At 36.9% G+C, this 27,289-nt stretch overlaps 1 protein-coding gene across 1 annotated transcript in view; it reads right to left on the reverse strand.

Moving 5' to 3' along the window:
• csmd1a (CUB and Sushi multiple domains 1a) overlaps positions 1-27,289 on the reverse strand; it is a 604,432-nt gene that overhangs the window by 60,106 nt on the left and 517,037 nt on the right. The window contains exons 30-37 of the mRNA XM_015363222.2: positions 26,746-26,940; positions 19,345-19,461; positions 14,611-14,724; positions 12,275-12,370; positions 9,926-10,129; positions 8,989-9,113; positions 8,418-8,514; positions 927-1,031 (exon numbers count right to left, since the gene is read on the reverse strand). Coding sequence (XP_015218708.2) covers positions 927-1,031; positions 8,418-8,514; positions 8,989-9,113; positions 9,926-10,129; positions 12,275-12,370; positions 14,611-14,724; positions 19,345-19,461; positions 26,746-26,940 — 1,053 coding nt within the window. The remainder of the gene's footprint in view (positions 1-926; positions 1,032-8,417; positions 8,515-8,988; positions 9,114-9,925; positions 10,130-12,274; positions 12,371-14,610; positions 14,725-19,344; positions 19,462-26,745; positions 26,941-27,289) is intronic.

Below are 27,289 nucleotides of genomic sequence, written 5' to 3' on the forward strand. Positions count from 1 at the left end.
ATGTTGTGAAACATATTCAAACAATCCTACATAATGCACTGTTTCCCTTTACTCATGTGCACTGGAATAAATTAGAACAATAAAAAAGATAAAAAAAAACAAGACACCAAGCTTATGCAAACCTCTGGAGTAGACAATCCTACCATAAGTTAGATCCTCGAATCTTTAATAATGCCTGTTTTTCAAAGTGACTGCTGCATATGAATAAGTCACAGAGAATTTATTTCACAGCATCACGGCTTAACTGTAACAGGGCCTTGTGAAATATACTTTAAATATATTTTATTACAGAGATTGTTATAAAATATTTTAGATTATTCACACTAACTACATGCTCTTACAATACAACAAACATGAAAAGTGTTACTTGTAGAAGACATATCCATATTAATTTTACATGTATTAGCTCCAATCTTTTACTGGTCAAAGACAGCTGTGTCGCTCTAACTGGCCCTAAATTTGCAATATCTGTCCATGGCTCCTGTCTTGGACTAGGATTTGCAGGATCTTTTATTTATCTGAAATTAGTTAAATAAATTATGTTCCTTTTATTTATTTATTTGCAGTATAAGTTGAATATTCCAACCAATATTCCAAAGCAATTCAAGTGACTTTTAATTTTTGCATTTTTTAAAACTCTGACAGGAAGATTCAGTTCTGTGTCAACTACATGATGGTGATATTACTGTATAATTTTTACACGTTCTATCCCTAAAGCAATATACTCTGTGCTCCGCAAGATGAACTAAGAGCAGTACAATTAAAACATTGTCAATCACTATGATTCTGTTCCTTGAAAACACTGTATTCATATTGTAAAGCTCCTTAACCTGTCTGCACAACACATCTGCCTACATTTATTCCCATACATTCAGTACTCCATTTTCAGATAAGCATCATAAATCAAAATTTAAATTTAAACTTACTTTTGTATTCTAGGTGAAATCCAGCAGCAACAACACTGATGTCTGTGTGAAAATGCAGATAAAGCTGATTGGAAGTACTGTTCAGTAAAGCTGGGGCAGTTGTACCTAAAATATAAAAGATACTACTATAGATTTAATTGGAAAAATATTCATGCAAGACAAAAACACAAAAGACACAATGATAAAATCATTGTAATTTTAAGCTAAAATCATGGGTTATGGAATTAAATTTCCTGAAATTATATTAAAAAATGCACAATGGATCCTATTACAAGGCATAAGCTGATCTGTACTTTTTTTAGACGTTGTTGACTAGGCTTTAGTTGTTTGTTACTGTTGTGCAAACCATTCACATAAATTAAATTTTTTAAATAATTTGAGGACATTTCTAATGAAATGGACAAATTAAAATGTAATTCTGAACCAATGTTCACATTTGCATAATATAATATATACAGTAGTACTTTTTAATGTTGAGGTTGAAACGACCATTTTAGTCAAGAACTCAGTTTACTGTGTTATTCAAACGAAAACACCTCTCCTCTCCCTCTGACTACCATTGTGGGATAGTGGATTGGACAGTGTGGTCCAGAGGGAAGAGACCCTCTAATGCTCCATTTAGCAGCAGCTACCTTAGCGGTCTCTCATCCCTAGCCTTTCTTCGGAGGATAAGCCTGACCGCAGCATTGTTGCAAAAATGCATTCGAAACCTTTGCAAAGATTCAACCCAAAAGTAGTCTTAAAGATTGTACAGCATTGGTGGAAACATTTTAAGACAAGAAGACATCTAGAATGCATTAGATATAAATAATGCTGTAACACTTGACAAATAGAGTATAATGGCTTCCTAGGTGCTTTCTGCATTTGGTAAGTAATAAATAATTGATACTCTTTATGTATTACTAATAAGATGTGTGATACTTTATTACATTTACATTTATTAGCACTCAACAAGCTATCTTTCGTAATAATTTATGACTACTGCAAATCCAAAGTGTTAATGCTTTGGCTACGTGCCTTGTGATAATGTGACAGAAAGGGAGCTATAAAAATGACGATAATTATCATGTCTTAAATTGGGCAACACAGTTGATGACTCACTGAGAGAGCAAAAGGTTGGACGGTGCTCTGTTTCTGGCCTCTGGACTCCATCATCACTTCTTACCTTAAACAGAAAGCAGTCCCAAAGATGGGCTGCCCAGTGAGATCCCCCGACCTAAACCCTATCGTGCCTGCTCACTCAAGAGCTCAACCACTGCAACCCAAGGCCCGGCATTAAATCTGCTGTGACACTTATCTTATCTAAGAATGGGTCCAAATCCCACAGCTGTAATTATTCCATTATGCCAGTGGTATACAGAGGCAGTGACAGACATGAGTCTGGTAACATGTAACGCCTATGAAGTGAAAGATGGTACACAATCCTACATTTTCAGAAGACATTGAAGATCCAAGGATTTTTGTTGTTACTGGAAAATAATTACAATTACACACTTATTCTGCATAAAGTTCCACAGGTTAAAATATATACAGAAAATAACCATTCAATCAATGGTGTTCACATATTTTTTCAAAGCACCATTCCCTGGTCAAAGCTGAATAGCATTTAAATATGCGTTCTTTGTAACCTTGGTTTTCAGATGACATTAGAGAGTTGAGTCATGTCAGTATGTGAGCTGCAAAGAACAACAAGGTTAACATAGTAATTAAAGGGAGAGAGGAGAGGCAGAGAAAGAGGTTCTTCAGATACCATTAATTGTATGCAGCAATGAAACTGACATCTGAAATGAACCCCTTCACCAGGAGTTCTCCCCCAGGCCGTAAACAGCCCTAACTATATCCACCCCAAGAGGAATAACCACCCTTCTTGCCCTCCTATTTCATCCGGACACCATATCCTCTTCCAAGGCCATCAAATAAAATGTTTCCATTTCACAGAATGACTTCACCTCAACCTTTCTTGCAAATCCACCTGTCATCTCATACCACCAACCACCTAATCTGAGCAACCTCCATGTCAGGAGTCCCCTTCACAATCAGCCATTGCCATCAGCCACAGCAGAAACCTTGTCCTGCCATAGAAGGTGCTGTATCACCTACAAAAACATCTCTCCTTTACTTGATCCTTCAGGCGACACTGTTGCATTCCAATTAATGTAACTTCAGAAGAAAAAGTAATTATTGTGAACATCTGAGGTCATTCAGTAAATTGATGCACTTAAAGAAAAGCCTAAATAGACTGGCATTACCAACAACCTCAGAAAGTATTTCACTGAGTGAACACATGCAACGGTCTCTGCCTGACATTGAAAGAAAGAACGCGTCTTGTACAGCCTGCAATTTATCTTTGGACCTCAGTCAAAAGGCCGAAAAAGACAGTTTACCTCACAAAAGGACACAAAATGAAAGGCTGACATGAGACAGAGTTCTTCAGGAAAAGAAATACACAAAGGTGACAAACATTTAAAATGTTGACATTCGGTTATACACAATTTGAAGGAGGTACTTGTCTGTGCTAATACTTCTCTGTAAATAACAGATAACCTTAAACTTCATCCATTTTATAACAAACAGAACAAATGAGGAGAGAGAAATTCCTATAGCAGGTCAACTGTGAAATGAGAAATAAACATTTAGCCAAATCTGCTGATTAGGACAAGAAGAAAATGCATGAACTGATAAAGATGTCCGACAGTGCATCTGTCATTACTGATGAGCCTATGGATACAAAAGATCAATATGTTCTGCACATTTTGTTTGCATTACAAAGACTATCAAGTACCTCTGGGCTAAAATTTACATTTGCATTTAGTCTGTGAATTACTCATCAGTGGTACAGGACATTGTGAAGTGGGTCTTAATACTGTGACTAGATTTGTTTCTGATAAGGCCAGTTGCACATCATGACACACATAGTGATGAAGAATTTGAAAAAAGTAAATGTGAATTCTAAGGCTCACATGTGCTAGTAATATCTGGGCAAATTATTTCCTAAAAGCTAAAAACTGACCACAACTTTTAAAAAGTTTTTTTAACAAACATTATCTATAATAATATGTACCTAAAATAACTAATAATTTGTACATGAAATGTAAGGTTACCGGAATCTTTATACTGAATATGGTTTGAAAGCATCTAGGTATGGAAAGCATATTACATTTGGTATATGCTTTTTATATTTAAAGGGTGAAATTAATGCATTAAAAAATGCAAAATTGATAATAATGCATTTAAGACTTAGACTAATAAATTAATCATGAAAGCCCAATGGCAATATATTTTTAAATAGTCAGTGAATTCCTCATTTTCAATTAATGTTGAATTTTGTTGCTTATTAAACTCTGAACTATGTGCATAGAAGACACATCCATTTATAGATCTTTAATGAATCTACAATACTTAATGTGCCCTTCTATCTTAAGGGAACAATTTTATGTAATCAGCATTTAAGTCAGATTCTCCAATTAAAAATACTTGAGCACACACATTTATTATACAGAATAGATATAAAAATCAATATTTTAGCAATATAGGTGGAACATACTGTATATTGCATATTTTGTTTTCTCAGGGAAAACAAAATATACAACTGTTGAGAGGGACTACATTTGGATGAGTGTTTTTCAGAGTTTTACCTGTTGTACATTAGATGTACCAAAGATTAAGATACAGTTAAGAAAAGTTAACATTAAACTTGAGGTAGATGTTATTACAAGAATAATCCTGTCTGAAACATATACATCTTGTATTATTGATCTCCAATGACATTTTAAGGTCGGGTCATTCTGACCCTTGAAAATGCATACTGATTGTTTAGTCATTTTTTATTCACCAAGCACATTGTTACTATGCCACAGCATCAAATCTTTTAACAACATCTGCAATATCAGACCAGCTCTTCCCTAAAAGATTACATTGAAAGGGAGATATTAATTTTCTTTTTGACTTTTTGAAGACAGGAATAATGCTCTGGAGGATATCCAAAGAAAAATGCTTCTTTAAAAGTTTGAGAGATTTTAAACATTATGTTTTTTATTCACTGGTCTTTTAACTACTTGAAATGCTGCCATGACACATATTAGCAGCCAACTGAATAGTCTAAAAATTGGGCAGGACATATTTGACAAGTCACAAGTATTGAGGTGATCCATCCTCCAGCACTACGGGTGTTTAGTGATGATGAATGGATTAACTTTAACTGCTCTAGTGAGAACATTTCCTCACTCTGCCATTTCTATAGTAGGATTAAAACTAGTAGACCCTTGTACCTTTTATTTGCAAGCTTGTAAACTATCTATCTAGTCTAGTTTATCTATATCTAGTCACACAGTTTCCTCAATTCATACTCAAGACAACAAGGAGTGCAAAAAGCTGATTTAATTTCTAGCTAATGCTGACTTAACTTGCCTATAGACAAATTTTAACCTTTGATAATATCAGATAGGTTAATTGATCAGCATTATATAAGCAATAGGAAATCAAACAATTTGCATTTGTATGTGTTTAAGTATAAACAGCTGAGCTAGACAAGATGTCTTCATGGCGCTTATCTTATTAATTGAAATAATCTCCTGAATAGCAGCTCTTTGGATGACTGTAATGCTTTCTGTAAACATGTCAAATACCAAGGAAATTCATTCTTTAAACCATTATATAAGCCTTCTTCATAAAAAAGCAACTGAACTAGCTGCATCTTTTTATTTAATTGCTGGTAACTAATTAGATTACTGTGGAACAAATGTGACAAGATTCTAGTGAAAAGGAAACCAAAAAATTATGCTAAAATGAAAACACTGAATATGATACACCTATAACACAAGAATTACTAACCTTAGTACAGAAACACAGCTTGCTGAATACTGTAAATCCCTATAACATGCCTTATTAGTGACACATGAGAGACGTATTACTGAAGAAAGGTAAAAAGCACCTTGTCAGCCTTTTTACAAGTTTTGTCCATCGTGCTAGTATAAGTGCTAGCATATCATTCATGCTTAACTAACTATTCTGGGTCTTAAGTGTTAACATTCTAATGGCAGACACATCAGGTACTTAGGGATACAGCATGTCACTCATCACCCTTTATTTTTCAGTACCTATGCTGTAGTTGCTTCAATATGAAGCTAATGAGGAACAAACGGTCTTCAAAGGGGTAATTACAGATACAAATGTAATATAACTAAGTGTGGTTTCTTTGTATAAAATTTCTTCCATAAAGTTAAGAGAAATTATACAATTCAAAATGATATGCAGTATATCTTAAAGTTTAAAAGATCTGTACAAAGGCTGTGAAACAAGTGAATGCAACAGCTGAAAATGTAAAGAATGCAAATCATATGAGTCCATAAAAGGATTCAGAAAACAGTGCAGATTAGTAACAATAAAATTTAAGTGAACACACTGCATATAACAGATGTAGATATGTTTCAAAATTGCTTGAAAATGACAAATAAGGAGGGAACGTTTTATTCCACTGAGGTGTAATAACATTTCTTTACTTCACTGAGTATTTAAGTACTTCTGAGTCAGAAAACACTTCATTTTAGGTATTTCAAATAAAACTTTAGAAAAGTATAACAAACAACCTATTAGCACTTCTGAATGAATTAAAAATGCACTAAAACAGAAGATGAATCTGTTTTTGTTATTTATGTGCAATTAATCATAGGTAAGGGTCAGCTCCTACCAGGCAATTAAATTGTTGATGTAACCCCTCAAGCTTATGTAAGGTATTGTTATGTATGGTACCAATTAGGTTTAGTATATCTTTTTTTCATTATAAGATTTCATTCAGTAGTTCTGTTTTTAATTATGAGAAACTCTCCATGTAAAACAGTCCTCTGACAAGTTGCCCAAGCTGAAATGCTCCGTGTGACCAATTTATGTCACTTCTGCTGAAGAACGAGCCCCATTTAAATGGCTCCCCAGGAAACAGAAATTGTATTAAAGGAAAAAAAGGAAGCTTTGTTTTAGTTATGTAAGAAGTATTTCAGCTGAATGGGAGCTATTTAAGTATAACGAGATGAAATCACATTGCTGCTATTATAAATTACAACAAACAGAAGATGCACACTAGCTCTGAGCTTCTTCTGGACGTCTCCCAGCAGGTGAATCCTGCCCCTTATTAATCTCCCGTCTGCACATCGAAGAGCTCTCAATTTGTCCAAGCTAAATCATCAGGGGCTCCTCCACTCACATTCTGTCTATCCAGTGTGGATGCTGTGTGACTTAACTTGCAGAGCAGGGCCAGTTCACAGATAGCATGCTACTGCAGCCCAACACTCACAGCCTTAGGGAACACAGAAGATGATGGAAACAGGGAACTCTGCAAAAAGTCTGGTGTTTGGGCTCCACGATTGTTACAGTAACATTTGTGAAGATCGGATCTGAGAATCCAATTTTGTCATTAACTAATAGGGACATCAAAAATAAGTGGCTATACTGATTAGCAAGTTACTATATTTTGTTTTCAAAGTGTTATCCATATAATAATAATAATAATAAAAAACTTTATTTTATATAGTGCCTTTAAAGGTGGCTTCTCAAAGTGCTTAAATATATATATATATGATATATAATAAAATACATCATCATAAACTAAAAAAGCAGTTCCACAAAGCCTAGAGCTAAATATAAACTTACCTTCAACATGAATGATATTCTAATAATATACTTACTCATGCAAAATAAAACTACTCCTAGCAAGGCTGCAGTCAATGACATTCTGACCAACTATCCCATAATGCAGTGAATCTCAAAAAACAGTCAAGATAAAAAATTGCAGTAGTTACAGACATACCCTGTGTAACTTGAATACAATGCTTTATGCAGCATTATAAAAGTGGTGACACTTGACTGTATGACTAAGGTATCCTGTACCACACCACCCCAACGTGAACCCGTTAAGTGAACTGTAACAGCAGTAGAATGAGGATGGTGGAGTATTTTTGAGCTGTGATCTCAGAGAAGTAAAGATCATATTTTCAGTGACGGAAGATTGGGAGAAAAGGGGCCTTATTTTCCTCTCAGTCTTTCATTATGAACTTCAAGAAATGTAGCGCAATTGGTAACATATTTCTCTACCATCATTTCTATTCCAATTACAACGAAGTAGAGGTTTAATAAAAAAATTCCAAGGTTAATTATTTTGTATTTGTGATCAGTCAGTGATTCATGCCATTATAAATGTCTGCAAACGGCATCACGTCCAGAAAGTATCCTGCCTTGTGCTTGCCAGGTAAGACTCCGGTTCCCCAACAACCCTGTATTGGATAAAGCAGTTAGGAAATGGGTGGATAGATAAATGTAGTTCAGGTGGGGAGCTGCGTCAGCATGCACAGGCTGCAAAGGAACAAGTATTAGGTTTATTCCCTGCTGAAAAGAGAAGAAAGAAAACACAACGTTCCACCTGTGGAGCCTTGCTTTACACTGCTGTCTCCATGTGGGATATACGAAGCAGGAAGGCACTGTGGAGTGAGAGGATGACCCTACCTGAAAAGCTCCCCAGCTTTGGTGCTGCCATATCACCACCATCGTAGATTTCCAGGGAATCCCAGTTATGCTCTGTGGCGAAGCTGATGACTTGAATCTAAGCCAAAGTAATGGATAGAAATTATGTTTAATTAATCTCACTCTTTCACTGAAAATATGAAAAATGCCATCCAGGAAAATAAACTCAATGTATAGTCTTGGACCTGGCTAGAAAGTGAATCAGAGCATCTACAGTATTTTAAATACTGTATTTTAAAAGGGCAGCATGTCTGATGAGGTTTCCACTAATGCCTTTATTTACTTAAGGTAATGCAGCATTTCCTTCTTACAATTAACAAGGCTGTTCCAGTAAATAGCATATTTACAACACCATAAAGTAAATGGTCTATTCAAAATAATAGCAAGCTTAAATTCCTATATAAACTAATATCAGACACTCTTACAACTTATCTATTGATTACTTCACTGTTGAGGTGTGTGTTTTAAAGCAACAGTATTCTGAAAGAAACACTTTTGAAACAGATCAGCTTTCTAGCTTTGATGAGCTTTCCCCTGTTCCTTTGATACTCGCCTGTATACCTGCTCCCTCAGTGACTGTGATTCTCCACACACAGTTCAAACTGTTACCATAGGGCTCAGGGAACCCAGGGGAGAGAATGGTGCCTCTTCTTTCAGTAAGGTTTCCACTACATGGAACTAAGGCAGAACAAAGAAGTAAATCAAAGTCATAATGAAGCCTTTACACAGAGCTCTCCTGTGAGTTGATTGTTTTGTCTTTCATTTACAGAATGAAAGTCTGCAATGAAAAAACAGCAACAAAGGTTATTTATAATCAAACCAAGCTATGAATAAGTTAATCAAAAGATGGTTCTCCCAGGATGCTTGCAGATAATAATAGTGACCATGTATAATGTTCCATTTTGTTTTCATGTTGTCAGGCCTTACTGCAGCAGAAAGGAATTCCAGTTTCAAAAGGAATAACAAAAATGGGCCCATGTTCAGGAAATGTTTGGGAATAAAAGCCTCTTGTGTTGAAGAAAGCAGAGATGTCTAGCAGTATAAGTGCTTGTGGCTGAGTGAGGTTCAATAATTTTGATATGCCATTTTGAATTTCAATCCAACAAATCTATTAGGAAGATAAAATGTAAGTTTCAATAACACATAAAGGACATTAAGACCTATTTACACCGGCAGGAATTTCTATGCTTAAATTAGCACCTACTTTTATTACTCCAGAATTTTGCAGATCTTAATACTAAACAAACTCCTCTGGGCCCAACACTTTAAAATACAAAGTTTTAAAAAAATATATGCTCATAAAAGTGAATGTAATTAAAACTATACTGCACCCAACACAAATTAATATTTAATCCAAAATGCATTACAAGTGTCTGTAAAATATTTGTGGCTTGGAAAACATGTCTCACTGATAGTTTTGAGATCTGTTGTATCACCACACATAACTCGGGAACTGAAACCATTCGTGACTATGTTTAGAGGATACTTACCTACACAAGTCGGAATGGTGTCGTTCCACTGTGCTAGGGCATTGGGGACAGCATAACACTTAATTGCTTTGGAGCCCTGCAGGAAATAGCCGGGGTTGCACTCAAAGCGAACTATGGACCCCGCAGAGAACTCGGAGCCAATGCGTCTTCCATACCTGGGCTCTGGCACAGAGCTACACTGAGTGTCACTTGTGCGAGGGACAGCTGTGGGGGGGTCAAACAGAGTCTTTAGAATCTTAGAAACATGATCTAAAGCAAAACAGACTGGCCACACACTGTAGACCACACACGACAGATACTAAGTTTTTTTTAAAACAATTTCGAAATTGACTCACAGTTCATTCATACATAATAAATACCCCAAAAAGAGATTTTTTTTCTTTCAGTTGCACACTTATCGTCCAGTACCTTTGTCACAAGGAATTAATTTAAGAGGTAGGAAAATAAAACTGAAATACCCTTTCAACAAAAAATATCCAAAACTAAGACATATTGTTGGATTTTGTGGATCTCATGAAAACTAATTTTGTTTTGCACTACTTAAATAGATTCAGTATTTACATTGAAATCAAAGAGCAAATTATACCATCAAAATAAAAACAGGTATAACAATACTTGATAACAATACTTGAGTGATGAACAGAAACACCCGAGGGTGCTGGTTATATGTAACATTTAACTTCTTTCTCTGACTTCACTGGAACCATTTCCCATAGCCCGTGGGAAAGGGAAAAAAAATATTTCTGGCTGTTTGTTCATTGCAGTCAATGCTGCCACAGCATGCTATCAAATTACTGACTCTGTACCCAGTGGGTATATTACAAGACACACCGTTTTGCTCTATCAAGACATTCAGCAGGGTTTTATGATTTTGCTGCCCACTTTATACAACTAAATGGCAAGCAACAAGACTTTCTAAATTAATCATCCACACGTACTTTTGTATTTCTTGTTTTTAGCCATCCATCTTTAACAGCTTTATCCAATATAGGGTATCACGGAGAAGCCAGAGCTTATCCCAGGATAGGAGGCCAGTCCATCGCCAGGCACACACAGACTGACACACACACTCACACCGGGGCCAGTTTTCCCAGAAGCCAATTAACCCACCAGTATGTCTTTGGACAGTAGCACCCAGAAGAATCCCATGCAATCACAGAGAGAACATGCAAAGTCCACACAGACAGCACCCCAGGAATTAAACCCAGGGCCCCAGCACTGCGAGGTAGCAATGCTAACCACTGCGCCACTGCGACTCCCTTGTTTTTTGTCATGCAATATTTTATACGTACAGAAGCCATAATTATCTATCAATATTTTCTCATTTAAAAATAATAAAAGTAATACCAATAAACCTTTGTTATCTTCCCCTTCACCAGTTTCTTCTTTATTTTACATGCTTTGACAACTTTAAAAAAACTGAAAAGGTGCAGTGGAAACTTTCTTAACGTGTTTAAAATCCTTGCAATTGTGTAAATGTCTGTTTGGTGAAATGTATTTTGAGATCAGCTGGTGTTATTTTCCTTGCAACAGTCAGACTGATCTATTTCAAGACTGTAATAAATGTTACGGTTTGCTCTGTTTTTATAGTTCTGCCGTTTACTCCTTGTTTGAATACCAAAACCATGACAGTGCAATATGTCTTGAACTCTTCTTGCTTTATTGCATTGACGACACTTCTTTTTATATCCACTCAGGCAAAGTGAGATAGTAAAAAAAAAGACATCAATTTCCCAGTAGGTTTAAATGCACTCACTCATTAACTCTCAATATGTGCTAAATGCTACACCTTGGTATAATTGCATAGAGGAAATAAACATTTGATATTTTCTACGCAAGGCTGCTATATATATATATTATGTCCAAAAAAGTAAGGAATTAAACCAAACCAGCTTAAGGAAAAAAAAAACAAAATGTGGAAAGGTAACCAGGCAAAACTGGCTAGTGAGCTCTCAAGCATTGATGGAAGAAACTCCTTTTTCCATCTCACACCACAGTGCCTGTACTCACTGTGCTGGTGCACTGCGAGGTAAGGGCATGTTGTCTCAAAGCTGAGCTGAGCACTGCAGGGGTCAGCGGCTTAGCAGTGGTGACTGGTTAGGACTTTCACATAAAAAGGCAAAGCAATGACATGGCTGGACACCTGTGAACTGTGTTCATTTTTAATTCTGAGGAATGAGCTTAAAGCAGAGCTCTGTGGCACATCATAACAAATATAACATCTTTATATGGGCCCTCCTAGAACAAAAGCTCAGTTTTAATTCAAGCATAAATGTCAACTGCAAGCCCCGGGCACCATTTGTCTCATGCGCTAAGCTCTGTGGTGCAGTAATGAACACTTACACATACCTTGGTAAACAAAGTGGAAACCTCTGGCAGATGCACCACTTTTAGCACTGAATCGCAGCAAAATCTGGTTGGATGTGGCTAAGGGCAAGGTCTCTCCTGCCAAAACAGAAGGCACAATAGTGTAACAGGTGAAAGATATAAGGACTTGCTTTTGTACATACTGTATGTCCTCCATGCTATAGTCGTATGTTTTCCCTGTGTAGTGGCCTCATGTGCAGGTCTGTGTGTCAGTGTCAGGGGTTGCGTGGGGGCAGGGTGTGTGAGCACCATAGGGTGCTGTTCCCCTCGTGAGCCTGCAGGGGTCATAAAGGAGTGATGGGAGACAGGGAGCTCTTTAGAGGACGGATCCCCAGTGGATTGAAATCCTGCACTGAGAAAACCCCAATATCACAGCCTCTCCTCTGGGAATAAAAGGAATAAAATAAAATGGGCTTCTCATGTTTGAGAGTTCATGGGTGAAGAATTGTTGCTGTAAGGGACTGCCTGTTTTCTAGTCATGTCCCCTTTTCACGCTGCTTCTGTCCCTCTGAATATGGTACCCCTTTATTATTGCGCAATAAAGAATGTATTTGTGCACTTGGAGCACAACTGGTGAAGCAGTCATTACTTCATCCTTAGAAATCATCAGTGAAACTCACATTTTGCTGCAATGGCAATATTTAGTGCATTAACACTGAGTGTACCTAAAATAATAAGAGCTGAGCAGTGCAACTGGAAAACCATATAGCATATAACTCATTGAAGGCCACAAAACATTTTATCAGCAGGAATGGAACAGACCCCATTTACTCTATATCCCAGGAAAATGCCTTACACTGAACATATCACCATCATCGTGAATTATGGTGGACCGAAATTACAGCTGCTTTCTTTCAAGAGAAAACATTAATTTCCCATTTGAAAAGAAAACTAAAATTAAGAACAAAGAAATATAAAATATTAGATTTTTGATACAAAGATGTTATGTTAATGGCACAAATGCCATGTTGGTCCTCTCAGAAAATCTATAAAACAGAAAAAAGGGAATTTTGTTTCTGAAAGTAGGCCGGTCCTGGTCTAATTTTGTGACCTTAAATTCATAAGTATTTAATGACATATGGCATAGCCTGTCACTTTGAATGTGCTCTCCCCATATTCAGCACCAATTTTAATGGCCTTGGAAAGAATCACTCTTAGTTGCTCACACCTGCACATAAAAAAGCATGATGTTTGCTTCCCATGTTGACTGTCCCTGGGGATGTGCATCTACTGTGCAGGATCTGATAGAGATGGTGGAGAGAGGACAGGCCTGCTGTTTCTGTACTCTTCCTTAGTTAAGCTATTCCTGCACAAAATGGTCAAGTTATTAAACAAAGTTATTAGAGTGTGTAAGAAAGATGCAAATTGCAGACAAAGTAACCTTTCAAGCCTTCCTTTTACTGAATGATGAAAACATTGGGGTTTCAAAACACAATTGCAAATCACAAAGGAAGCAATGAGGATTTAAATGCTTAAAGAATGTGATTAAAAGTTTAGTACAAACACATTTGTCAAAACAATGTTGCTAATTAAATTTATGTTAAGCAATAATTTGATTTTTGGAATTCTCTTCCACATTCACAGAAACAGGTTAGCTCAAGGAAAACATACTGTTTTCTTGTGTGGATTTTGGTGCAGAGCTTATCTGCTGCTCTTCAGAATTCCATTCTTTTTTTGTTTAGCAATGTTAACTAGATTGTTGCATAAATATACAGAATATACAAATGGAACTGAACATAAACTAGGTTAAGAGGATAAGAAGCATTAATTAATGAAGGAGTAAATGTGTATGGTGATGTAAATTCAAATGGACTTCTACACCTGGGCCCGTTTTAACCCATTTTAACCCATCAGGGTTGTGAATTTAATCTCCATATTTAACCTATGTAATTAACAGCTTGCTTTATAGTAACATACTGTATGCAAGTTGAGAACAGGCAGGCTAAAAGACTAAATTGCAAAAATGCACCAGCATATTCTACACCTGTCCTACTGCCAGTGATTGGTAATGAAGGAACATACTGAAACCAATGAAAATTCCATCATTATCAATACATTTTCAAAGGTTTCTCAATGCTTCATGTGAAATAGGATAGTTTAAAACCAGAAAATAGGACGGTTACGAATTCCCAAAGCTGTCATGTGCCTTACCTCATGAGCCATTCGAGCTGAGTGTGTATTATATTACACCAAACTGTCTTACTATCCTGACCAGCTCCATATTTCAATTATACACTATGTTATTACAGTTCCTTGCCTATGGCTTTAGAATTTCCAAGAATGCTTGGACATTATTTACCTTTATATTTGTTATTTACCTGTATGAGTTCCTGCAAGGGAACTCAGGAGTCTGGCATTTTGGCTGGCACCATCAAACAGCTCAACTGAATCATTCATTGCTGTCTGAAAGTAGGCAAACTGCCCAAACACCACTGGGAAGACAGAATAGGATGAATACAATTAAACATTTTGCATTTCAAATTATCTTTATATTTGTCTGAAGATAAAAACAATAAAATGTCATTTCACTGAAAGTGACTACTGAAAATTCAGTTGAACCGGAACACTCAACATTTCCAAAGCAGTTTCTTTTTCTGAAAAGCTAATGAAATGACTCCTCTAAGTTATATAACATGTAACGGATCTCCCCCTACTATATGTTGTCCCTACAAATCGTCTCTCTTCAGCATTTTGTCATGCTTATTGTGTGTTGTTTTGTTAAAGCATTCTTTCCATGACAATAATAGTTGTGTATTTAATCAGAGATTAGGTTTGTATGCTTACTGTAAGCAATTACATCTGTCATTCAAATGCGAGAAGTCATAAATGCAGATTAGCTAACCTAATAAACTAGCAGGAGAATTTTACCTAAATAAAAAATGGAGCATTAAAATGTACAGTACTAGACCAAAGTTTCCCCAATCAAGACCATTTGACTCCAAAATCTAAAAGGTTTTGTACACCTCTTTAAATCCTCATCATCTTCTCAGTTTTAAATTTATCATGTACGGATTATGGATAAAAAACCTGCTGCATTCCAGACCCCAATGTTTGGAGTTTTAAGCCTTTACTCTAGTCCAGGAAAATGTTTTTAACTGTGAGTCAATTACTTCTATTTACTTAGTGTACTTAAGGGGAAACCTTCACCCTGCTCTTTGGACCATAAATTCAATAAAACAAGATCATCTTGGGGTACGATGAGGTGGTGTAAACTTCCCTGCTGCACTGAATGAAACTGGCAATTCAAGCATAAACACTCAGAATGAACTCAATTTGAAGTTGAGTCAAGGCCCTAAATATTCTGAATTTCACACTAGAATCAGCAGCCTTCTGCAAAAAAAGGAAAAAAAAACTTCAAATAATATTAACCAAAAAATATCTACACTTTAATATTGTTTGCATGGAGTCTATACGCAGAGGAGATTTTTTCCAGTACCCCACTAAGGATTAAGGTGTGCCATTGTCAATGAGGAGCAGTGCTCACAGTGATTTCGATTAGGTGTGCTGCCTTTCTGTACCCCTGCTGGGCTGAAATCACATGGTGATTAAAACTGACTGGGGAAGTTCCAGGGCCCCCAGGCATACATAACAAGACTGATCAGAACAAAAACAAACATTTCATGCAATTAAAGTTACAATAAGAAGCTTTATGCATACTGTGTGTCATTTCTCTTTCATTGAAAAATACTTTAAGGAAATGGGGTCAGAATGTACCTGCAGAACTGCATCTTTTACAACTATTATGAGGCAAATTAAATGTTTAATATTAGCCTGTATGATACAACTGCATTATACAATAATTTTAAAAAGTGTTTACAAAAAGCTAGAAGATTACATTTTAACATGGTTAAAAGTAGAGCGGCCTTCCTGTAGCAGTTTCATATTTTTTAATAAGGTTGATGGACCTATCCTTGATATCCCCAAGTACATTTAATTATTACATTTTAATTCTCCCTACTTGCTTGAGTATCTACACTTAAAGACCTTCAGCTTTGGTAATAGGACGTAACAAAAGTTATCTGCAGACACTTTGCATATACAGTAATACTAGAAAAGGGTGAATTTTATGTGCATAATACTGTTTAAAATTAAATGCAGTTACTTAATTGATATTTCTTATGAATAATGATATACATGTAGAACAATGATTCTTCATTTTTATTCTGATTTGAAAAAGGGCTACAGTGCAACAGGTTGTATGATGAGTGAGACCAGCAGGGGCAACAAGCTATCTTACAGGAGACGGACACTCAAGCAGCATTGTGACATTTCACATAGGAGTGCGCATTTAAGAGAAGACTCAAGCAGAATGGACAACAAGTACGTAATCCCTTGGGAGGTGTATAAATGAGCCATGCATTTAAAAGAGCCTGCTCCAAATCCTAACAAGGAAAGATCTTGTAAGTGCAGATAAAGAAAAAGGTCTGGCCATGACTTGGGCCAGCATTGACAGGGAGGGAGGGGTGCCAGTTAACTGTATAAGTACCACTGAGGAGGTACCTGTGGGATAGAGATAGGAGCAGACAAGGAGGTTGCAGCCATAGTCTATAACAAGGCTGACATCGAAAAAGAACACCAAAAAGAGAAAATATTGTTTTCTCTAATTCTAATGCAGTTTGGTGAAAGAGGATAAGTTATTTTCCTCAAGAGGGCAAGGGATTGTAAGAGCCTTGACTCAGTGGTGGTCATTTCAAGACATGGAGCTTGACCCAGGGACGTGTAAGCCTGGTGAGCAAGATAAAGGCAGGTAGCAATAGTGAACTGTGCAGGATAGGGAAAATCCTGAATGAATCCCACTGAGACCAGGCACTGTTTCAGAATGTACTTGTGAAAATCTCTATGAGGAGAAGAAGAAAAACGTGATTAACCATAAAGAAGACCCAAACCAACACAAAGAACCTGGAGAAGCTAAGTGTCTCAAGGGCAGCTGGTTAACTGATTATTGAGGCAATGTGACTAAGATCATCCGATACAGATGTATAGTCTCCTGGGATTAATGGATCTCCTCAAGACCATGGAGAAAAGCCAGTCACAGGTAAATTAAAATGCCAAACAACAATTTGGGTAGGTGTGGAGCAGCAAGTCCTGAGACCACACTATTGGTAAGAAGGGAGGTTTCCGCAGCAAATATTTCCCATCGACTGTTTTTTCAATGATATCAGTTATTGAGTTTTGTTTGCCTTTGTAGTGTTTGTCTTCAGACATCTTCATTCATTAATGGGTATGAAAATAACCATCATTTACCATTATGTAAAGAGTCAATAATAAGTGAAATGTTATTTTATCATGAGCTACCCATTTTTCATTAAAGTCTATTGATTTTCAGTAACTCAGTGATTGTCAGCTTAGCCTCTCTTGCTTGTGAGCCCATGTTCATCTATTAGAAAGACATTATTGGTCGGTGGCTGCTTCTTCCTTTCAGGGAACCCAAGTCTCATCCATAACTTTCTGTACCCTTTCATTACAAAAGGTGACTATTGCCAATTTACCTAAGCTGTCTTGAAGGAAGCCATTACAGCAGGGAAGTGCTACTAACTCTATCACCTCAAACGACGCGGATCAGCAAACAATCTCAGGCACCATTGATCCAGTGGATGATAAAGAACTTGTGATGTTAAGACAAAATCTTTTAAAGCTGTGTAGTAGCTAAACTTGCAGCTCCACAAATGGCAGACAGAGGAGTGCCCTGGAATAGCTCTTGTGATGTTGCCAGTACTCCCACAGGTTGGGGGAGAAGCTAGCACTTTTCTTGGCCAAAGACAATTCTTATGCAATCTAGTGGGACAAACACAGTTTGGACAGAGCATGGTCTAAGCCTTTAAAGCTGAAACACAGAAATAACTGGTCAGGTAGAGAAATAATTGTGACGGAGAAGTAGTGGAGATGGAAACTAGAGCACATATTGTATGCTTGACCTTGTGAAAGGCTTTTCCGAAGGCTAGGGGAGACTAAGGCACTGGCTTATGGTTCCCAAAGAGAGAAAGCAGTGCACAGAAGGGGGTAGAATATTATGGAGATTTGTGAAAGGATGCAGGCAGACGTATCAGGCCATTGCAGAGGTTGTCTATCACACATGTCAAGAGAGCCTGTGAAACAGCAAGAAACAGCTGAAGGTGAATGAAAGGGACTGCGTTAAAATCCCCCTTGTTCTCAGAGGGAGTCTTACACTGAAATAGAAAAAAAAGACACGGGTGATGTGAGTTTGGTGAACAAAACAAGGCAGAAAAAAACGACAGAAAAACAATAGCGGTAGCTGATCGAATCCAGAGAGGAATGGGGGGAAAGAGAGAGAGAGGTGAGAGCTCTCTCCAGGAAGATATGCCGCACAGGCTAGTCTCTTGCGAAAGAGAGATTTTTTCAAATAAACCAAAGGTAGCTCAGCCTAGCCAAAACAGCCTCTATAAGCTCTTGGAAGACTGCAAGAAGATCAGAACTGAAGAACACAGAATCCAGGAAGGGGCAGTCACAGGCTTCCAGGGACTACATTTTCCTCGCCTGCGTGGGTACATGCATGTTCTAAGGCCTCGAGAGAGAAAGAAAATGTGTGTCCCACCAGCAGCCTTGAGAAGGTGAAAGAGGCCAATCTGTGAGAAATAGCTTTATTAAATCCTTGGAGAGGCAAGGTATCCTGTGTACTAAGTATATCTTGCCCTTTTTCCTCAGAAGCCTTCAGTATCTCTTACATACAGCTCAACTTACGAGTTCCCTGACTTGGGCAAAGTTCCACTGGCAATGGCAATTATTTTAAAACAAAGCGAACATAATGTTTTTATGACCAAAAAAATAAGTTTTATAATTATCATTGTTGTTTTAGTAGTATCCCAATTAAAATCAATTCAGATTCATACTGCATCTTGAAAAATTGAATTATGGAGTTTCAAAATCTCTGTCTTTAATTTATCATATTTTAGCAGCATATTTATTTGAAGCACTGCTAATGACTGGATGGTTTAAAAGGCAGAAAGCCAGAAAAATGAATAGTAAATATGCGAATTCAATTAAATCAGTCCATATACAGTATGATAAGAAAAGCTGAATTACAATTCACTTACCAAATTCTCCGGATACAGTGATTGAATACAGGCATGTCTGACCAGCAGTGTAGTTGTGAGGATAATTTGGAGACAAGACCACTCCTTCAGAGCCTGTATACTGACCTCCACAGGGAGCTGAATACAACAAAAAAAACATTTATTGATTTACAGACTGTTTTAAACCTTTGCATGGTATAAGAGACAATACACAGACTTTATATGTGATTAACAAAATGTTGAAACATGCAGTGCAGGACTGAAAAAAGTGAAAGGAGGAAATGCATAACTTTATGCAGGTTTCACAGACTAGGACTAGGACAAAGATTAAAATTCTGTGTAAGCATACAGACCAATAGGTCAAGGAAAAAATCAAATTAGTTTAAAACGAAAGTATGTTTCATCACTGTTCTATGTGCAGGCTGCCCAGAAGAAAAGGTTTCATTTCAGAAAGACACCAACAAAAGAGATGAGAAAAGAAAAATAATCATTGGTTGGCAAAGTTACATTACTATATCTATTCATTGTTGCTAGATTCCATAGATACTCCTAATATTTAAATATAAAAGATACTTGAAATTGCATGATAACATGAATGCTAAGAGTGCAAGGACTTCAAATTAAATTAACTACAGCACCAATCACATTTGTCACGGAAGCTTCTTATTCAACATAATAAAGGAACCAAGTTAAACTTTCCCCCCTTGTCATGTTGGTTTGACTCTTGGTGCTTAGATCTCTCCAGGTTTCCAATCTCCCCACCAGTTGATTCCTCTCTATGATCTTTCTGCTCCTTTCCTGTTCCTTTCATCCACTTGGTCCTGGCTACAAAAAATCTTTAATTCAAATTCCTGGCACACCATCAGCATACTAAGCCTCTAAGCGCTAGCTCCCTCAGGTCTGTACCTTCATCTGCCTGCAATACCTTACAGAGTGCATAAACCTGAAGTCAAGAAGCAGCCCTGTCTTATCATCCTCTGCATATCAAACCAATTCAAAACCTTTGATCATATCACCTTTTCTTCTTGGTTTCCATAAAGGGCTCCAAGTTATGAGCCATTAAACCAATGAAGCCCCCTGTAGAAACCAGAATTTCACAGTTAAGCACAGAGGCATCTATGAAAATGGTAATTTAACACTATGCTAAGGTACAGTTATGTTCATCGGGTTCCAAATTTCTAAACTGTAAGCTTTTTATACGAAATACTGTATTTACTACCTAATACAATATTAGAATAATCCATCATGAAAGCTTTTCTACTGGATATTTTCTGACTTTCAGTTTCTGTCGGTGAAACACGCGTGCACTGGACTTCTGTTTGTGTAGTTTAATAAGACTTTGCTCCCTACCCAAAGCGAACAATGTCCGTACTGTAGTCTGATGTTGTGTGCCGACATGTTTAATGTACAGCATGTAGACCTTGAAAAATAGAATTTCTGCTCTTGTCAAAACCAGCATTTATCCTATAAAAAATGATGTCATCAATGCCCAGTACTGCAGGCAATTTGTAATATTTGCTTGATCTCATTCCCATATTTTTCGTGGGTGAGTTTATCCTTCTCTGAGTAACAACAACATAATTTCACAACTTTGTACCACTCTATTGTGTGAAGGACTTTTGTTCTTTCAACTGGGTCCATGCCAGAGACATGTACCGTTAAATAATTAGTCTCTCAAATGGTCGAACCGCTGGAGGTACAGCATATTCCTGAAGTGCAGGTTGAGCTCTACGATCTGGTCGATGTTCACAGCAGCTGGGGAATCCCCACATGGCAGAGTGCAGATGGCGCAGCACCACTGGGGTTACCTTTCTGGTAAGGCACTGCACATCTCCCAGTGCTTGAGCTGACCAAGGAGTCGGAGAACTAGGCATGTTGGAAGAGTGTGCACAGAGCTCCTCATTCTTAATCATACTCGTTCGTTAACAGTTGGCAATCACAGGATGACATTAAACGCAACACCAGTGGATATGGGAAAATATTAAGAATTAAGGAGACATAAGCTCTGCGAAATTCCGCAACAGTCCTATTGGCATGCTGCCTTTTTAAATCTTGTTCTGCTATACTGTAAGTTTTTTCCATTTCCCCTGTGCTAATTCTTTTTTCTCTTTCTAAAGTTTGCAGCTATGCTTTCTTTGAAATATAAAAGCAACAGTAATTATACAAGCTAAAATGTTGACTATATTTGTGCATTTTTTGTACATGCTCTCTGAAGCTTAATTCTGGATCAAACTCCCGGTGAGCAATACTCTTTCATAAGCATCGTGACAACAGATGTGCATGCCACCTGGCCCGCTTGCCTGCTCGCTGGGAGTAAGCTTCTGACAACATCCCCGCTATCTTGTACAGAAATAAACAGGAAAGCCTCTCTGCGCCTTTCAGCCGCACCCCACCACACACGAACACACACATCCACACATCTTATTTTTTAACATCTGCAGTAAAAAGAAACAAACCTCTGTGAGTCTATTCAGTATTATTTTTCAGGATTTCCTCAGTGGGGCGCCATCTCACCACACTTCCCCTCCCCCACCAGCACTATTTACAGTCAAGCAGGATTCCTCATTCAAGTGCACTGAGACAGTCTTTTGGTTACTATGGAAACGAATAAAAGGGCCTGTTTGGGTGAAAAAAAACCTTTATTATTTAAAGGGATCTCACCCCCTTTCTAATTAGTTTTGTTTAAAAGCTGAAGGGAGTGCCTCAGAAGGCATCAGTATTCTAGATGGAAGCAAAGAAACTGGCTCATAAAACACTCAATGACCCCTTGCCTCCCAGGCCTGTCTGAGGAAAAATTCATATTTTCAACAAAACACAAACGAGAATAACTCATCAAGTTTTTCACTCACTTTCAAGATAATTAAGAAAACTGACTCCAGGAGTTAATTGAGGATCTAATAATGCTATTTTGATTATATGCATTTTCTGAATTCTATCGGATAAGTCATCACTCAGCTAATTTGCCTATTTAATTTTGGCTAAAAAAACCCTTTGCTGGCCACATCAACACAGGATGTACGCATGCCAAGTGAGGAGGTTAGAATTCAAACTGAGCTTTCTGCCTCTCTCCGTCTGATTTAAACGTTCCCCACGTGACCCTTACAGTTCACTCTCAGTCAAAAAGAGAGACGGAGGCAGATGTGTCTTTCGGTTGAAACTCAAAAAACCTTTTAAAAATAGAATTAGAAGGTGAAGAATGACCTACAGTTTATTCCTCTTTTTATTGTTCAGCATTACTTTTTTTTTTGGTTAGACTAAAAAACAAAACTTCACCAGTGTAAGTTCTGGACATGCTAATTCTCCTGGGCTCTCCTACTGAATGCCTTTAAAGCAAAATATATTCCCATCCCCCCATCGTAAATGTACCACTATGTCCCCTAATTAAATTCTCAGACCAAAATTTGCATTCAAAATCAGTATCTACTAGTATGTAAGAAGAACAAGGGTCTGTGTGTGTGAAATCATCACTCTCCCCGCTAACTATCTCAGAGCTACTAAAATCCAGGATGTCAACCCAAACATTTAAGCACCTGGACATCATTTGTCAATTCTGTTCAAATGATAGAATCATACTGACTGTTACAGCAAGATAACATGGATAGAAAGGCAAACATGAGCAGGAATTTATTGAATTGGAAATTGACAGGATGACATGATCAATTCATGTGTGAAACGGAAGTGCTAACTTTACCTCCCCTGGCTATACAGTGATTGGCAATTATGCCTGCAGCCCTTCAAACACCTTTCAACTGCAGTTTCACCTTCCTGACTTGTAGAACTGAAAGGTTATAAGATGAAAAATTGCATACCACCCTGTTCATTGTGTTACAATTAAGCTCTTGATTGGAGAACCTCTTTAACCTACTCCTTGAGGATTTCTAGGGAATCAGCATTTATAATATGCCTTGTAAGTTTCTTATACTGTATATGGTCACAAATCTCCTGTTCATCTGCCAAAACTCAGGTTTTCCACACACCTTAGTTCTTTTCTCCTACCATTTTCTTAGGAATACCGGCTCGATACTTAGTCCAGTTTAGATATTATTCTCCCTTGATAATATTACTGGTTATGTGACTCAAGTGACTGTTTTTTTTATGTGTCATTTGAATAAAACAGACCTCCCAGATGATGCAGTCCTGCATGTAATAATGAACAATTACATAAATATAAGAGCTCCTTTTATTTGTTTCCAGTTTTCAATATTTTCAAAAACTACTTTTATGCCAGTTAAATATGGCAATATTAAATACTATATGCAGTTTAGAACAATGTAGTTGCAATGAATTATAAGGTTTGCTCTATGTCCAAAAGTCTCACTTCAGTGCAAAACATGCATGTTATTTTTAGATTAAAGACTAAACAACTACACTAAATAAAAGAAGAGTTTTTCACACTAAAAACCTTAAATATTAAGGAACAGAATTAAATATTAATTTTATGGAAATGTCACTGCCAAAATGAGGTCATTCATTTATTGTGAGTGCTCTGCACTGCATTCCATAACATTTTGAATTGTATTTTTGAATTTCTTAGTGAAAATGTAATCATTGCTTATGAACCAAGCAATCAAGGGATTGTTTTGTATGTGTCACACAACTCAACACACATTGTTTTGGGAAAATAAAACTTCCAGTAGGGTTGTCATGGTAACAGAGAGCAAGATCACAGGACAAAAATTGAGCCGGGGAAAAGGGACTGTTTATTAATAAAGAATTTGTGTCTCTTGGAAAACAGAAAACTGGTTTAGCTGCACATGATGAAATGCTGGCTCTTGTAATTACATTTCAAGCTATTTTCAGGTGTTTAAATTGGGACTTTAGAAAGAAGTTAATAATGACAATTACAGTAATAAAAGAAATATATGTGTATAATGAGGTTATATAGTCATATAATTATTCCACTTATACTGTATCTGCTTTCACCCAAGATTTAAAACTTTTAGAGCAATTTCAGAATTGAGACAATTTACCTTCAGAAAATTCATTTTTAATATCTAAATCCATAGAGTATATAAGTAGAAGCACTTACAAATGAGTTAAATTTCAGATGCACTAGATCAAAATGTTTAAAATGTTTTAATTCATTTGAAAGGATCAGAAAAAAAATACAAATTGAATCCAGGAGCAGTTCCCATTGTCAAGCAGGCCAGTGACACTGTTTGGGTCGAGGATTCTTGGCTGCATGGACAGAATGAAGTATTGGACTCTGACAGGAAGTCAAAGGTAACAAAATAGCAAATACTGGTGCTCTAATGGTTAAGAATACAGATAACTAATATGTGGTTTCCTGTCAAAAGTGACACAAAGCAAAGTCCACACAATAATAACTACTAACATAACAATAAGTGTACCTTTTTACTTCGAACAAAAAAAAAATAAAAGGTTGTGAGCCAAATATATCAGCAGTGTTGACAAATAAATGCTCAGGCTGGAAGTAAACTCAGGATCTTTTGCTCCCTAAGCAAGAGAAACCTAACCACATTAAAAAAAGGGTCAGATCCATCAGAATGGTTGGTTACAGAGTTTAAATCCCATTAGGCTGATTTACATGAAGGGGGTCAACAAAATTTGCATAAAAACACATCATAATGCAATGAAGTGGTGTTCAGTTAGTAACCCCCTAATTTGTACGTTACAACATAGTATCTGTATTGCTCTACATCATATACCAGAAATGGATTTTAAGAGAATGCTGGGTCAAACAACAACATAAATTGTGACACATTGCATCCAGGGACATTTACTGCCCAACGCTGTGGTCTAAGTGCTGTAATAAATTGGTGAAAAATATATTGCACTAATGCTCAAGGAAAACAGAACTCAGACTTTTTTGTGAGACTGATTTGTGGAGAGAGTGATAGTCATTTGAAAACAACCTTTCTTCTGTAAATCTTGCAGTCTTCCAGACCAAAGGAATGGTGGTCATCGTGGTGGTCGGGGAGGGGGAGCTTTGAAAGTGAATAGAATCAGATATCCTAATATCCTACCTTACAAATTAGTCTGTTACTATTTTGATTTTGATTTCAGTTTGAACTTTGTGGTTTAGGGCAACTGAGCAGGGTCCTATGGCTCCACGAGGGATTCAACGATGCAGACATGAACTAGTGGCTATCCTGCAGGTACCTGTCTGTGAGCTCTGACCACAGCCCAGACCTCAGACAGGAAAGAGTGTGTGAGTGGCACTCGCTGCCACCCAGCCTGTTACAGCAGACGGAAGAGAAGGCACAGCCTGCCCAAGTCTGATTAAGGCACACGTTTGTCTATGATTCCAGTTCTGTCCTGACAGTGAAAGCAAAACACTGTGGAATTTACTCAAGTATTAACAATGCAACTAGAAACTAGGTCAGGTGACTCAGAGGGCTAATTTACAATTTACTAGCCTTTAAACTTTTCAAATGTATAAATGGGGTGATGTCACTGTCCAGAGCTGTTATCAAAGATCATCACCATAAATATAAATACAATAAAGCAAAAGGGGGAAATATAACCTATAAAAGCTGTGATATGGATTTACAGCATCATAATATATACAGGAACACTACTTGTATGCCTAAGAAAAATACTGAACTTTCTGGGAAGAAAGAAGTGAAAGATACCACAACTTCAAAATCGTTTTCAGAGAAATGTGATGAGTTTGTAAATATACTTGAAATTTGGGCAAGTACTGTAATTAAAAAAAATAGTGCTGCAGAAACCTAATGTCTATGAAGATTTGACCTGCTGTCTTAGCTGTCACAGGCAGGGGGACATTAAATGAAATACACGCCACCTGCCTAAGTAGTGATCACCCAGGGCACATGCAAGCTGACAGTTAGTCACTGCCTGCACTTGCACTATGCAAATGCACAACAAGTTAATCGTAGAAAGCATAAATATTTTATAACATATAATGCACATATATTATTCAAACAGTTACTTAGTCCCTTTGTGGGCAATCAAATGTTGTTCATTTGTCTGAGTTATTTTTAAAGATTATTAAGCTCCACATTGAAGGCAGCGACAGTTTATTGTGCATTTGTGTGGAAAGTCACTCCTCTTAAAAAACAACAACAAACAAAACAGTTCTATAATGCATTTGATGTTCTTCCCATGATACAGCACTACTGCAATAGGAAACAGAGGGTCTCTCAACCCACTAAATGCTAAAATGATAAAAGTAAAAATCACACACAATAATTATTTATATATCAAAAGAGAACTAAAGTTGTCAATTTCATAAAATAGATTAATTCAACAATTAAAACAGACTGAAAAAGAATAGAAGGATCAATATATTTTCTTCAGTAAAATATTACTCAAAGACCCCTTTAATTTCTCAGTTTACATGTATATGAACATTTAATTAACAAATAGAGATCTAACTAGTTACGTATTATTTTGTGTATCTGTGACACTGTGTATTAATAGTTGATCATACTTCACCTTTGCATGTAGGCAGGATTCTTTCCCAGACAGGTTTCCCATCACTCCCTATAATGCATGTTATAGTTGAAGGTCCAACAGTTGTGTAGCCAGAGTCACACTGATACGTCACTGTCGAACCCAGTTTAAAATCTGTTCCTATGCGAGTGCCATTCATGATATTTCCAGGGTCAAAACAAGCCTCTCGTGGTTTTTCTGTTATGAAAAATAGTAATGAAAATAATATCATGGTTAAGTAAGCTATACAGTATATACAGTACTTTTTATATATCTACAGTATATCTATGTAATTTGAACATCTTCATACCTAAGGTACAGTAAGAACAATATGAGGCTTAGGAAGTCCACTTTATTATGGAATGACTTTAGAAGAAGCCGTTTCACTATGAACGCAGTTTATCTTCTTAAAACAGTCTAACCCACATAAACATATTTAAGAAGAAGAAGAAAAAAAATCACAGCAATCAAATGAAAATGAGAAAAGTACTACTAGATGTCTGCTGAAAACACAGTGTCGCTCTCTCAAAAGTAACCTCTCGCTCCC

Source organism: Lepisosteus oculatus, chromosome 17 (assembly GCF_040954835.1).
Source record: "Lepisosteus oculatus isolate fLepOcu1 chromosome 17, fLepOcu1.hap2, whole genome shotgun sequence".
Taxonomy (NCBI): Eukaryota; Metazoa; Chordata; class Actinopteri; order Semionotiformes; family Lepisosteidae; genus Lepisosteus; species Lepisosteus oculatus.